Genomic DNA, 15,268 nt, shown 5'->3' with positions numbered 1-15,268 from the left:
GAAACCGAGGAGCACCTGGGGTTGGGTGAATTGGCTCCAGGGCTCATTCTTTTCACTACAGCGCCAGAAAAGCGAAAACCTAAGCCAAGATCCAAAAGACCAGCCCTCAGCCTGCACCTGAGAGAGCATTTCCCCTGCCAGCACCGAGCATGCGCGGGCTGCGTGCCGTGGCGAAAGCGCAGCCGGGTCCGCGCCGCCGCCGCAGCCAATCGGAGGGAGGGAGCTGCGCAGACATTGTGAGGCGCGGAGGGAGGGGCGGTGGGTGAGGGGCGGGGCAGGGCAGGGCGGCCCCTGAACGCGTGGGCGCGCGCGGAAGGTAGTGCGGGGCCGCGTTGGCGCGCACGCGCCTGAGCGTGCGCCCGGTGGGGCCGGCCGGGACTCGCCGCTCGCACGCCCTTGGGCAGCGGCCGGGCGCCCGCTCTTCCTTCCGCTTGCGCTGTGAGCTGAGCCGGTGTATGTGCGGCAATACCATGTCAACCCCGCTCCCCGCCATCGTGCCCGCCGCCCGGAAGGCCACCGCTGCGGTGAGCGGCGTAGGCGTGGGCTCGGAGTGGTCCACTGGGCCGGCCACCAGTGGCTGCCCCTCGCGCAGGGTGGGCGTTGTGCGCGGGTGGCGGCCTGCAGACTAGGACGCTCCTCCCGGCCTGGGTGGGGTGCGGGTGGTAGGCGCGGCCGGGTCCGCGGGGGGCAGGGGCAGCTGGGGGGGGTCATAGCCGGGGCGAGGGCCAGTCCCCAGTTTCCCCCCTGCATTACGGAGGAAGTGCGGCCCCGGGACCCCCGCGGGCCGGCCTGGGGCACGGCGTCCTCCTTTGCAGAGTGTTTCTGCGCGGTGTGTGGGTGAGGGAAACCTAAGTCCGCCAGGAAATCGGCTTATTGTCACCTCACACTCTTGTCCTCAATGCAAGAAGTTTGAAGATTAAGTGTCCTACAAGGTCAGACGTACTGTTTTTTTAGGAAACTCGTGTACGAAAACTTTGCCTCCGGAAGCTTGCTTTTGCCATGGAAAAATTTTACAGGATATATGAGAGACGTTCTTGATTTGACTTGAAAGAGATAAACAACTGTTTTTCTTAGAATGTGATAATTTGCACTCAATGTCTAACTGGGACCTCTGAGTGCTACCCCCCCCCCATTCATTATCTCAGGAATTAAAGGGAGAAGTTGATTGGAATTTTTGCCATTTAAAAGAGGTCGATAGAGATTAAGTCGCCAAAGATAGTGTTGTGTAATTCTCTCGTAGGTTTCGTTCCTTTTTCCACCTTAAGCAAAGCTAATGTGTAACAATCCTGTGTGGGCTTATTTAGGCATTGCTTATAATTTTTCCTGTTCTCTTATAGGTGATTTTCCTGCATGGATTGGGAGATACTGGGTAGGTACCATTATTATTGTTAATAGTAACAGTGATGAAACTGAGTCGTGCAACTTTTGTTTACGCGTTCAAAGGTTTAATGTTTAAGGACGCTAAAATTGTATTTTAAGCGATTGCTAGTTAATATATCTTACAGTGCGGTGATTTTATATTTTGAAAACCCTCAGAATTTTCCTCTTATCATCGTGAGTTTATTGATTTTTTTTTTTAAACTCCGGTTTCTGGAACATATTAAAATTGTAAATTCTTCATTAGTTGCTTTGGGTGTTTGATATCAGAGATCAGTGGAATGTTTAGTACGGACTGTGTGCAATTGAGAGCTTTCCAGAGCAGTTAAAATTTCAAAGCAGATTGAAGAGAAGAACTAGATGATTTTGATAAGAGAACTAGTGGCAACATAAGGCATGAAGCATTCTGAATAGAGGGATTAGATGTTCACCCTAATGAGTTGAAAGGCAGGGGAGGCAACTCAGAGATATATTTGGAGGCTTATCAAACATTTTGTTGTACTGATTGTACTTATTTTTGTTTTATTTTTTGTTTGCTTTTTTTCTGTTATTATTTTTAGAGACAGGGGCTTGCTCTGTCACCCAGGCTGGAGTGCAGTTGCAGGATCATAGCTCACTGCAGTTTTGAACTCCCAGGCTTAAGTGATCCTTCAGCCTCAGCCTCTCAAAGCGCGGAGATTAGAGGCGGGAACCGCCTGAGCCTGGCCTGTTGTACTAACTTTAGATACATGATTTATCTTTTACTCAACCTTTTTCTATATTGAAATGTTTTTGTTTTTGTATTTAAATCGGTGATAATATGTGAAACTTAAGCAAAATATGAACGTTGTTTAAAAATTGCAGAAATAGAGGAAAACTGAAGATACATAAATTTTGATAAAGTAGCCCCAAAACGACTGAATTTTCTTTAAAATGAACCACTGGGGCCGAGCGCGGTGGCTCACACTTGTAATCCCAGCACTTTGGAAGGCGGAAGCGGGTAGTTCACTTGAGGTCAGGAGTTCAACACCAACCTGGCTAACATGGTGAAACCCCTTCTCTACTAAAAATACAAAAATTAGCTGGCTGTGGTTGGGCAAGCCTGTAATCTCAGCTACTAGGGAGGCTGAGACAGGAGAATCACTTGAGCCTGGGAGGCAGAGGCTTCAGTGAGCCAAGATTGCACCACTGCACTGCAGCCTGGACCACACAGTGAGACTCTTAAAAAAGCCATTAGGTTAGATTTTTGTTTGTTTGTTTTTTTGGTCTGCTCTGTCGCCCTGGCTGGAGTGCAGTGGCGTGATCTTGGCTCACTGCAGCTTCCACCTTCTGGGTTCCTGGGCTCCCGAGTAGCTGGAACTATAGGTGTTTGCCACCATGCCAGCTAGTTTTTGTGTTTTTAGTAGAGACGGAGTTTTGCCGTGTTGGTCAGGCTGGTCTGGAACTCCTGACCTCAAGTGATCCGCCCGCCTGAGCCTCCCACAGTGCTGGAATTACAGGCATGAGCCACCACTTAAAAGTGATCCCTATTTTTTGCCTAGTAAGTCAAGTTATGTAGTACAAACCTTGTATTGAGTTACAGAAGAGGTTGCAGCACTCTTTCCGGCAATCCAGTAGTCCTGTGAAAATGATGAACTTATTTTACCAAATGAAACTCGAATAGCAGAATCTATTTTATGGGCAAACCTTTCTTGATGTTGCAAGTCGGAGAAGTTTGCTACCCTCTAATTTTGCCAATAATGAGAGCTTCTATGCCTGAATGATTAGTCCAAGCAAAAAAAAAACTTCAGTCTAGGCAGATTTCACAGACTAAAGTTAATAGTGAAAATGGCGAAGACTGTTAGGATCAAAAATACCAGGAACATCCATGACATCTTGACCAAAAGTTAAGTTTATATTAAAAAATTATCCTCCTTTTTAACCTGTTGTGATAAAAGAAAAAACACAGGTCTCCAGTTCTGAAATTATTTGGTGGGATAGTGCTAAGGAAAAACCGACTCTAGATTGGTTCCATGAGTGCATGATGAAATTTTGAGTCTGTCAGCCTGACAAGTGGCAATTTAATATTTAAGATACTGTAGTCTCCCCTTACCTGCAGTTTTGCTTCCCATGGTTTCAGTTATCTGTGGTTAACTGTGGTTCGAAAATACTAAATGAAAAATTCCAGAAATAGTATATAAGTTTAAAATTTTACACCGTTCTTTTTTATTTTATTATTTATTATTATTATTATTTGAGATGGAGTCTCGCTGTGTCACCCAGGCTGGAGTGCAGTGGCACGATCTTGGCTCTCTTCAACCTCTGCCACTCAGGTTCAAGTGATTGTCGTGCCTCAGCCTCCTGTGTAGCTGGGATTACAGGTGTGTGCTACCATGTTCAGCTAATTTTTATGTATTTTTAGTAGAGACGAGGTTTCGCCATGTTGGCCAAGCTGGTCTTGAACTCCTGACCTCTGGTGATATACCCACCTCGGCCTCCCGAGGTGCTGGGGTTACAGGCGTGAGCCACCACGCCTGGCCTGAATTGTACACCATTCTGAGTATTGTGATGAAATCTCGTTCCGTCTCACCCAGGACACCAATCATTCCTTTACCTAGCGTATCCATGCTGTATGGATTCATCATGTATTAGTCACTTGGTAGCCATCTGGGTTATCAGATCAACTGTTGCAGTATTGTTTTGCTTTTTTTTTTGAGACAGAGTCTCGCTCTGTCACCCAGGCTGAAATGCAGTGACACGATCGTGACTCACTGCAACCTCCGCTCTCCAGGTTCAAGCAACTCTCCTGCCTCAGCCTCCCAAGTAGCCGGGACTACAGGTGTGCAACACCACACCCTGCTAATTTTTGTATTTTTAGTAGAGACGGAGTTTCATCATGTTGGCCAGGCCAGTCTGGAACTCCTGACCTCAAGTGATCTGCCCGCCTCGGCCTCCCAAAGTGCTGGGATTACAGGCATAAGCCACCTCGCCCAGCCTGTAGTGCTTTTATCCAAGTACATTGCTTAATGATGGCCCCAGAGTGCAAGAGAAATGATGTTGACATATTGTTATAATTGTTTTATTATTGTTCATCTCTTCCTATGCCTAATTTACCCATTAAACTTTATCACAAGTATTATGTATAGGAAAAAACAGTATGTATAGGGTTTGGTGTTATCCATGGATTCAGGCATTCACTCGGGGTTTTAGAGCATCCCCCCACTGTTTATTTCTGGAATTTTCCATGTAATATTTTCGAACCACAGTTGACTGTGGGCAGCTGAAACCATGGAAAACAAAACTGTGGGTGAGAAGGACTAGGATATTTTAAACATATAATCACAGAAAAGTTATCCCATTGAATTTAACATTTAGTATTATCTAATACACTGTGCATTCAACCTTTGCGAGATTGTTCCATTAATATCCATTATAGCCATCTCCTCCCTAGCCACACATTGTATTTAGTCTCTTTAGTCTCTTTTAATCTGGAACAATTCCCTAGATTTTCTTTTGTCTTTCATGACATTGACACTTCTGCAGAGAACAGGCTAGTCCTTTAATTTGGGTTTGTATGATATTCCCTCGTGATTAGATGCAGTTTATGCATTTCTGGTATAAATACTATGTAAACAGTATGTCCTATTCTTTGCACACATCAGTAGACTAGTGATGCCAAGTCCTTTTATTGTTGTAACTTGGATCACTTGATTAAGGTGGTATCTTCCAGGTCTCTAATGCGGTTACTTTCCTTTTGTAATTGAGAAGCAAGTTGTGGGGAGATACTTTGTGACTGCAAATTGTTCATCAAAGTTTCACCCAATATTTTTACCATCCATCGACAATTCTCACTTGAGTAAATCATTTCTACAGTGTGATTTTCTAATTCTGTCATTCCTTTTTTTTGTCATTTCATTTTGTTTATTAGTCTGCTACCCCCCATTTAGTTAGTATGGACTCAGATTTATATTCTATTTATTTATTTATTTGCTTATTTTTTGAGATGGAATCTCACTCTGTCACCCAGGCAGGCTGGAGTGCAGTGGTACAATCTTGGCTCCCTGCAACTTCCACCTCCCAGGTTCAAGCAATTCTCCTGTCAGCCTCCCAAGTAGCTGGGACTACAGGTGCGTGCCACCACGCCCGGCTAATTTTTTTTTTTGGAGACCAAGTCTTGCTCTGTGGCCTAGGCTAGAGTGCAGTGGCGTGATCTTGTCTCACTGCAACCTGTGCCTCCCGAGTTCAAGCGATTCTCCTGCCTCAGCCTCCTGAGTAGCTGGGATTACAGGCACATGCCACCACTCCCGGCTAATTTTGTTTGTATTTTTAGTAGAGATGGGGGTTTCACTATGTCAGTCAGGCTGGTCACGAGCTCTTGACCTCATGATCCGCCCACCTTGGACTCCCAAAGTGCTGGGATTACAGGCGTGAGCCACTGTGTTGTCCAGTCAGTTTTTTTCATTTTTAGTAGAGACGGGGTTTTGCCATGTTGGCTATGCTGGTCTCGAACTCCTGACCTCAAGTGATTTGCCCACCTCGGCCTCCCAAAGTACTGGGATTACAGGCATGAACCACTGTGTCCTGCCTGGACTCAGATTTATTTAATGGGTTATGTTCTATTATGTTTTAAACTTTCTAACTTTTCATTTTAAAGTAACTTGAAATTTACATAAAAGTTACAGAAATAGCATTTATAGCTCCTTATGCCTTTCACTCAGATTACTCAATTGTTAATATTTCTGAACTATTAAAGAATAAGTTGCAGACGTGTTGCCTTATTACACCTTAATTCTTCAGTGTGCATTTTAAAGTACCAGGACACTCCCGTGTAACCATCATTAAAAAGTTAACATTGATCGGATACTACGATCTAATCCACCAGCTCCATTCATATTTCACTGGTTTGAGCCAATAATGTCCTTTATCAGTCTAGGATCACTTATTGCCTTTAGCTATCATTTCTCCTTAGTTTTCTTTATTCTGAAATAGTGCTTGTCTTTCATGACCTTGCCACTTTTCAAGAGTACAGGCCAGCTATGGTAATACCAGTGCTTTGGGAAGCAGAGCCTGAGAATCGCTTGAGCCCAGCTGTTTGAGACCAGCCTGGGCAACAGCCATACCCTGTCTCTACCAAAAAAAAAAAAAAAAAAGTGTAAGCCAGTTACTTTGTAGAATGTCCCTCAGTTTGGTTTTATCTGATGTTTTGTGATTTATGCCTTTTTGACAGGAACACTACAGGGTTGTTGCTGTGTCCATCGCAGTGCATCATATTAGGCAGACCTCGTGATGATTTTTTTGTTGTTGATGTTGTGTTTTATCACTTGGTTAAGATGGTGTCTGCCAAGTTTCTCCATATTAAAGTATAACGTGAAATGTTTAAAATATTGAATATATAATTAAAATACAGAAAAATATTTTGTGGGGAGATACCTTGATACTATAACGTATTCCTAATCCCTACCATATGTTCACCCATGGATTTAGCACTCATTAATGATTATTGCCACAATCTATTGTTGTGGTAGTTGCAGAATATCTTAGGACATTTAAATATTTAAAGTTAAAATATGGTCTTTTAAAAATTTCCTTTGTTCTGGCCGGGTGCAGTGGCTCATGCCTGTAATCCCAGCACTTTGGGAGGCTGAGGCAGGAGGATCATCTGAGGTCAATAATTCAATACCAGCCTGGCCAACATGACGAAACCTCGTCTCTACTAAAAATACAAAAACTAGGTGGACAGGATGGTGCATGTCTGTTGTCCCATCTACTTGGGAGGTGGAGGTTGCAGTGAGCCGAGATGGTGCCACTGTACTCCAACTTAGGTGACAGTGAGACTCAGTCTCAAAAAAAAAAAAAATTCGTTTATTCTGGGTCTATTCTTTAGCAGTCTACTGTAGGGTAGAGCTTTCCTTTCTCCCTTATTTATTACGTATGTACATACTCATTTGTTTTAAACTTTTAAATCAGTACAGACTCTTGGATTCCTGTTGTATTCAGAGGATAACAATCAAGTCAGTTATTTATTTTGATGCTCAAATTGTCCTTTAGTTGGCCACAGTAACCCTTTCAAATTGGTACTCAATGTCTTTTGGACATATCCTCATCCTTATTTGATCACTTCCTCACTTTATAGTACAAGATTTTTTCTAGGATTGTCTTGTATGTTTCCTGCTCTAGTTCTGGACTCAGCCATTTTTCCAAGAACCCTGATTCCTTTTAGTAGACAGTGAGATCTGGGTGCTATGTGTGCTCCCAGATCTAGACCCTTGCAGTGGACACAGCTAAGAATATATGCACATACATACGTATGTACACACATACCAGTTTTAGTATTTATAAATATTCAAAATCTTGAACTCACAATGATTCCTCCAGTTGCAGCCCAGCACCACAGGGTTTTTTATAGCCTTCTCCCTTTCCATATTTGTAATTCCGTGAGTAACCTGACTTCTGTTCTTGGGGGGGTTCTGGCCAACAGTGCAACTCTGGAGTTCCCCCCTCCAGTTGCACCAGCTCACTGCTATGCTTCCTTCATGGGACCTCTCCCTATCTGCTGAATGTGACACCTGAAAGCTCAGTTCCAGTTAAGGGGAAACAGGGAGGAGGAAAGGCCAGGTGGAAAGCTTGGTTCTCTTCATGTGCCCCCTTCCCTGTTACCCCCGAGTCCTGATGTATTCCAGGAATTACTTATCTGTATTACCAGTCCCTGTGACATTTCCTAGGCCAAGGAGATTATAAAAATATAGAGAAGAATGTTTGAAAGATAAAGAAGTGGTTGACTGGATCAGATTTTACTGAGAGGTCAAACAAGTGAGGATTGAAAATAAATTGGCAACATGGATATGTTTTGTGACCATAATAAGTTTGCAAGTCTTCCTGTAATCAAGAACTATTAATAATAGAATTATAGAATGTGATATGGAGATCATTTAATTACAAGGAATAGAAAGCTCATCAACTAGCTTAAACAAAAATTATAATTTGTGGAAGGATAGAAGGACAGCCCACTGGCATATAAAGTCCATGAAGGCAAAGGTTTCTTTAATCAACTTTAATTCAGATAAAATTCACATACTATAAAAATCACCTGAGCACAGGGATTTTTTTATGTTTTGTTTTAATTAATACTGTATTCCCAGTGCTAGAATAATATAGGACATGTAAGAGTACTAAGTATTTGTTGGGCAAATAAATGAATAAATAAGGAATTAAAGGGCGAGACATACGAGGAATATCAATTACCACATGTATTAGTTTCCTAAGGCTGCCATTACAAATAACCACAAACTAGATGGATTAAAAACAACAGAAATTCATTCTCACAGTTAAACAGGCCAAAAGTCCAAAACTGAGCTGTCAGCTGGGCCACATACATTCTCTCTAATGGAAACTGCCTCTTCCAGTTTCTGATAGCTCCTGGCTTTCATTGGCCTCAGGCACCATATCCCCAATCTCTGCCTCTATCTTCATGTGACCTTCTTTGCTGTGTATCTGTCCTCTCCTCCTCTTAGGAGGACACCAGTTATTGGATTTAGGGCTCACCCTAATCCAGTGTGATCTCAACCCTTAACTAAGGAAATCTGCAAAGAGCCTATTTCTAAATAAAGTCACATTCCGAGGTTTCAGGTGGATGTGAATTTGGGGGGGGACACTGTTCAACTACACCATTATTCTCACTACCTTTCCCTGGCCTTATGGTCTCTCACTTGATTCTTTCTGTAGATTTGCATAATTCTCAGTGCGGACACACTCTTGTTATCCAAAAGTGAACGATCCTAGCTCTGACTTCTATCAACCCTACTTCTGGTGTTCAGCCTAGAATCTGACCTATCTTAGGTCATTTTTTTTTTTCTTGTCTAGTTAGTTGGTAAGACTGATTGGGACTGATAGGAGAGTTGATGATAATGTACTACATGAATGGGGATGGGGATGAGTGGTGTTTCTTGTACAAACCCAGACAGAGTCTCTGAGTTTTTAAAAAGTTCTACACCCGTATTACTACAGGATGATGAACAAATGGAAAGAATGCTTTAGTTACTCTGCAGTCTTTTTTTTTTTTTTTGGATACAGATTCTCGCTCTATCGCCCAGGCGGGAGTTCAATGGCACGATCCCAGCTCACTCCGCCTTCCAGGTTCAAGCAATTCTGCTGCCTCCGCCTCCGAAGTAGCTGGGATAACAGGCACCCACCTCCATGCCCGGCTAATTTTTGTATTTTTAGTAGAAATGAAGTTTCACCTGTTGGCCAGGCTGGTCCCAAACTCCTGACCTCAGGTGATCCGCCCACCTTGGCCTCCCAAAATGCTGGGATTACAGGTATGAGCCACTGCACCTGGCCTCTGCAGTCCTTTTTAAAAGATCACAATTGAGAAACAGATTGGAGTCAATTTGTGATATTTTGCGGGGTATGTGCTGAAATTCACTTTTTGGGCTCTTAGAAACCTCATGTGTACGTGTCTGTGTTTTGTTTTCCTTTTTTCTAACAATAAAATGAAATATATTCTGATTAATCTAGGATTCTGAATATTAGATTCTGCTTAATTGAAGCTTCGTGTAGAATTATTATTATGTTTTTTGAGACAGGGTCTCCCTCTGTCACCCAGGCTGCTGTGCAGTGGTGTGCTCATGGCTCACTGCAGCCTTGATCTCCCCGGCCCAAGCAATCCTTCCACCTCAGCCTCCCAGGTAGCTGGGATGACAGGTGCATGCCACCACACACGGCCTGATTTTGTTTTGTTTTGTTTTGTTTTGTATTTGAGACAAGGTCTCATTATGTTGCCTAGGCTGGTCTCAGACTCCTGAGCTCAAGCAGTCCGTCTACCTTGGCTTCCCAAAGCTCTGGCATTACAGGTGTGAGCCACTACCCCCAGCCAGAATTCTTAAATCTTGAGTTTTTCATTGTCATTGAAAATTATCAAAAGAGTTGGATACAGCTTGGCCATACTTTTTATATTAATATGGTTGGATTCAGATTTTTATAACCTGTATAGGCCTTTGAATCATTCAGTACAACTAGCTACAGGTTATGGATGGGAAAACTGAGAACTAGAAAGTCATTGATTCTCATACTATAACATGCATCAAAATCACCTAAAAGTCTTGATTCTTGGGCCCCACTGCCAGTTTCTGATTGGGTCTGGAATGAGACCCAGGAATTTGTCTGCATGCCACTTCTTCTTCTCTCCCCTTTCTTTTTCCTCTTTCTCGTCCTCTTCTCCTTCTTCTCCTCCTCCTCCTCCTCTGTCTCCTTCTCCTTCGCCTCCTCCTTCTCTTCCTTCTTTCTCCTTCTCCTCTTCCTCCTCCTTCTCTTCCTTCTTTCTCCTCCTCCTCTTTCTCCCCACTTCCACAGGGTCCTCCGCCGCCGCCTCTGCCTCTTCCACCTCCTCTGCCTCTGCTGCCTCCCCCTCCTCATCCTCCTCCTTCTTCTCCTCCTCCTCCTCCTAGCTTCCACAGGGTCTCTCACTCTGTTGCTCAGGCTGGAGTGCAGTGGTGTGAACACAGCTCACTGCAACCTTGACCCCCTGGGTTCAGCCTCCCAAGTGGCCAGGAGTACACCTGCGTGCCACCATGCCTGGCTATTTTTTAAAGTTTTTGTAGAGATGAGGGTCTCAGTATGTTGCCCAGGTTAGTCTAACTCCTGGACTCAAGCTGTCCTCCCACCTGGGCCTCCCAAAGTGCTGGAATTATGGGCAGGAGCTGCTGTGCCTGGCCAGAATTTGCGTTTCTAACAAGTTCTCATTGGATACGGATACTACAGGTCTGGGGATCACAATTCTGAGAACTACTAAACTGACAGAGCTGTCTGAGGCCACACTTTTAGATAGTAGCTGAGTGGGGACTAGAACCCAAGATTCCTATTTCTTTTTCTGATGTAAGGGTTCTTAGTATTTCTTTTTTCTTTTTTTTTTTTTTTTTTTGAGACAGTTTCATTCTTGTCCAGGCTAGAGTGCAGTGGCATGATCTCGGCTCACTGCAACCTCCACCTCTTGGGTTCAAGCGATTCTCCTGCGTGGCTGAGATTACAGGTGCCTACCACTGTGCCAGCTAAATTTTGTATTTTTAGTAGAAACAGAGTTTCACCTTGTTGGCCAGGCTGGTCTCAAACTACTGACCTTAGGTGATCCACCCACCTTGGCCTCCCAAAGTGCTGCGATTACAGGCATGAGCCACCACGGCCGGCCTGGTTCTTAGTATTTCTTATGTAGAATGGATGTTGGAGCCAGGCGTGGTGGCTCACACCTGTAATCCTAGCACTCTGGGAGGCTGAGGTGGGAGGATGGCTTGAGCCTAGGAGTTCGAGATCAGTCTGGACAACACAGCAAAACCCCATGTATTAGTTATGTTGCTGCTATAAAAAATTGCTGAAACTGGGTAATTTATAAATGAAAGAGGTTTAATTGTCTCACAGTTTTACATGGCTGGGGAGGCCTCAGGAAACTGAAAATTATGATGGAAGGCACCTCTTCACAAGGTGGCAGGAGAGAGAAATGAGAGCTGAGTGAAGGGGGAAGCCCCTTATAAAACCATCAGATCAAATGAGAGCTCCCTATCACGAGAACAGCATTGGGGGGAGCCACCCCTGTGATTCAGTTATCTCTACCTGGTCCCACCCTTGACACATGGGGATTATTACAATTCAAGGTAAGATTTTTGCTGGGGGGGGGGGGGGGGAGGGCGGGGGGGGACACAGCCAAACTGTATCATCCACTTTCTACAAAGAATACAAAAAATTGGCCAGCCATAGTGGAGTGTGCCTGTAATCCCAGCTATTTGGGAGGCTGAGGTGGAAGGATTGCCTGAGCCTGGGAGGTCGAGGCTGCAGTGAGCTGAGCTGCACTTCCAGCTTGCACGACAGTGAGACCCTATTTCAAAAAATAAAAATAAAATAAATAAGAGTTTGGCAAACAAAGGCCCATGGTTCAATTCTGAGCTGCCACTCATTATTACAGTATTACTATATACATTCTAATACATACATATTAGTATTAGTATTGTTATGTATGTTCAAAGTCCCCCCCACCCCATGTATAGGAAAACTATGTTTTTTCCTATACATACATACCTGTGATAAAGTTTAATTTATAAATGAGGCAGTAAGAGGTGAGCAACAATAGAATAATTATAACAATATACTGTAACAAAAGTTATGTAAATGTGATCTCTCAAAATACATTCTTGTTCTGTACTCACCTATTTTTCGATGGTGGTTGAATGCAAGTAACTGAATCCACAGAAAGCAAAAATATGGGTGATGGGGAACTACTGTACTTAATAATTCACATACCAAAAACTTCACTATTTTAAAGTATACAATTCAGTAGTTGTTAGTATATTTACAGAGTTGTTCAACTATCACCACTGTCTTAATTCCAGAATATGTTCAGCATCCCCAAAAGAAACCCAAAATCCATCTGCAGACTACTTATTCCCCTCCCTGGCAACCACTATCTTTTTCTGTTTTTGTTGATTTGCTTATTCTGGATATTGCGTAGAAGTGGAATCAGATATTTGGTCTTTCGCATCTGGCTTCTTTCACTTTATAACATAATGTTTTTCAGGCTCATCTATGTTGTAACATGTACCAGTACTGCTTTCTTTCATTGCCAAGTAAATAATTAGCTGAGCATGGTGTCATGTGCCTGTAGTCTCAGCTACTTGGGAGGCTGAGTCAGGAGGATCCTTTCAGGCCAGGAGTTCAAGTCTAGCCTGGGGCAATGTAGTGAGACTCTGTCTCTTAAAAAGAAAATTCACATAAAAATTATTCATTCATCAATTAATGAACATTTGGATTGTTTCTACTTTTTGACTCTAATAAATAATACTACTATGCACATTCATGTACAAGACTTTGTGTGGACATATGTTTTTAGTTCTCTGGGGTATATACCTGGGAGTCAAATTGCTGAGTCAATAGTAGCTCTGTGTTTAACTCTTGAAGAAATCCAGGACAGTTTTTATAGTAGCTGCACTTTTTTACACTTCTGCCAAGATGAATGGCCAGCAGTGTATTAGTGCTCCGATTTGTCTCCATGCTCATTAACACTTGTTATTGTCTTTTTGATTATAGCCATCCATTTGTTTTTTTTTTTTTTTTTTTGAGACGGAGTCTCGCTCTGTCTCCCAGGCTGGAATGCAGTGGCCGGATCTCAGCTCACTGCAAGCTCCGCCTCCCGGGTTCACACTATTCTCCTGCCTCAGCCTCCAGAGTAGCTGGGACTACAGGCGCCCACCACCTCGCCCGGCTAGTTTTTTTGTATTTTTTTAGTAGAGACGGGGTTTCACCATGTTAGCCAGGATGGTCTCGATCTCCTGACCTCGTGATCCGCCCGTCTCGGCCTCCCAAAGTGCTGGGATTACAGGCTTGAGCCACTGCGCCCGGCTATAGCCATCCATTTGTATGTGAAGTGCTGTTTCATTGTGATTTTGATTTGCATTTCCTAATGGTTAATGTTGAGCATCATCTCATGTCCTTGTAAAAAGTAAAATAGGCCGGGCGCGGTGGCTCAAGCCTGTAATCCCAGCACTTTGGGAGGCCGAGGCGGGCGGATCACGAGGTCAGGAGATCGAGACCCTCCTGGCTAACACGGTGAAACCCCGTCTCTACTAAAAATACAAAAAACTAGCCGGGCGAGGTGGCGGGCGCCTGTAGTCCCAGCTACTCGGAGGCTGAGGCGGGAGAATGGCGGGAACCCGGGAGGCGGAGCTTGCAGTGAGCCAAGATCGCGCCACTGCACTCCAGCCTGGGCGACACAGCGAGACTCCGTCTCAAAAAAAAAAAAAAAAAAAAAAAGTAAAATAGAGGTCCCTTTTCAAAGATTTTTCCTCCCCATCTAATTAGGAATAAATAGCAACTTCTCTCAAAAGCAAAATTTATTCGAAGACCTGTGCTAACATTCTGAAATGTCTGCTAGCCGTAATCAAGAAATCAATGTACTTTAGCTCTTAGCTCCCACAATTTAGCCTAAATATTTGCCCTGGCATGCCTATACTGGTCCAAGCAAGCATTAGGTCACAGCCTGTTCTTCTTCCTTATTTAAAAGTGTTGTCTTTCTCAGCATTCCACAACTTACTTCCTCCTTCCTTTGTTCTCCTCTACCTTTGCCTGTTTTAAAAAGTTCCAAGTTGCTAGCCAATCGGAACAAATACAGAATGTGAGGTCCCGTTCCAGCTAATGGAAACCTGACAGCAGTAGGGTGGACTCGTCATATTGTAAATGACTCTGTCTCCTTTGTTCGGTGTACTCTCGTGGCACAACTGCTGGCGAGTGTACCCTTTCTGCAGGAAGTAAAAATGACCTTACTAAATAAATTTATGTTCAAATGCTATTTCTTTACCGTATCAGAGAACAAGCATTTCAAACATCCTTATTGGCCATTTGCATATTTTCTTTGGAGAAATATCTGTTCAGATCCTTTGCCATTTTAAAAATTGGGTTGCCTTTTTGTTGTTGATTTATAAGAATTGTTTATATAGTCTGGACACTAGACTCCTATCAGATATATTATTTGTAAATATTGTCTCCTATTGCGTGGGGTGTCTTTGCACCCTCTTGGTAGTATGTTTTGCAGTACAACAGTTTTTCATCCTGATGATTTTTTTGTTTGAGATAGAGTTTCGCCCTACAGCCCAGGCTGGAATATAGTGGCGCAATCTTGGCTCACTGTAGCCTCTGCTTCCTGGGTTCCAGCGATTCTTCTGCCTTGGCCTCCTGGGTAGCTGAGATTACAGGCACGCCTTGCCATGCCCTGCCCAGATTACAAGTCTTTCACTTATTTTGTTAAATTATTCCTCTAAGTATTTTATTCTTTTGTATACTATGATGAATGGAATTGTTGTCTTTATTACATTTTTATATTTTTGATTGCTAGTGTATAGAAATATCCCCTTTTGATAAGTTTTTTATATCCTGGGATCTTGCTGACCTCATTAACGCT

General features: G+C 43.5%; 1 protein-coding gene across 4 annotated transcripts in view; it reads left to right on the top strand.

Moving 5' to 3' along the window:
* The first annotated feature begins 276 nt into the window (after nucleotides 1-276).
* The window catches only part of LYPLA1 (lysophospholipase 1), a 49,972-nt gene continuing 34,980 nt past the window's right edge, over nucleotides 277-15,268 (top strand). Inside the window, exons 1-2 of one of the 4 annotated variants that reach the window (XM_033202235.1) lie at nucleotides 277-524; nucleotides 1,338-1,369. In XM_033202235.1, coding sequence (XP_033058126.1) covers nucleotides 456-524; nucleotides 1,338-1,369 — 101 coding nt within the window. In that variant the 5' untranslated portion in view covers nucleotides 277-455. Of the gene's footprint in view, nucleotides 525-751; nucleotides 933-1,337; nucleotides 1,370-15,268 lie in introns of those variants that run through there. The other 3 variants (XM_033202236.1, XM_033202237.1, XM_033202238.1) reach the window with 3 other exon arrangements.

Source organism: Trachypithecus francoisi, unplaced genomic scaffold, assembly GCF_009764315.1.
Source record: "Trachypithecus francoisi isolate TF-2019V2 unplaced genomic scaffold, Tfra_2.0 Lachesis_group7, whole genome shotgun sequence".
NCBI lineage: Eukaryota > Metazoa > Chordata > Mammalia > Primates > Cercopithecidae > Trachypithecus > Trachypithecus francoisi.
The sequence above is the reverse complement of the archived record's forward strand: the minus strand, read 5'-3'. Positions and strand labels throughout refer to the sequence as shown.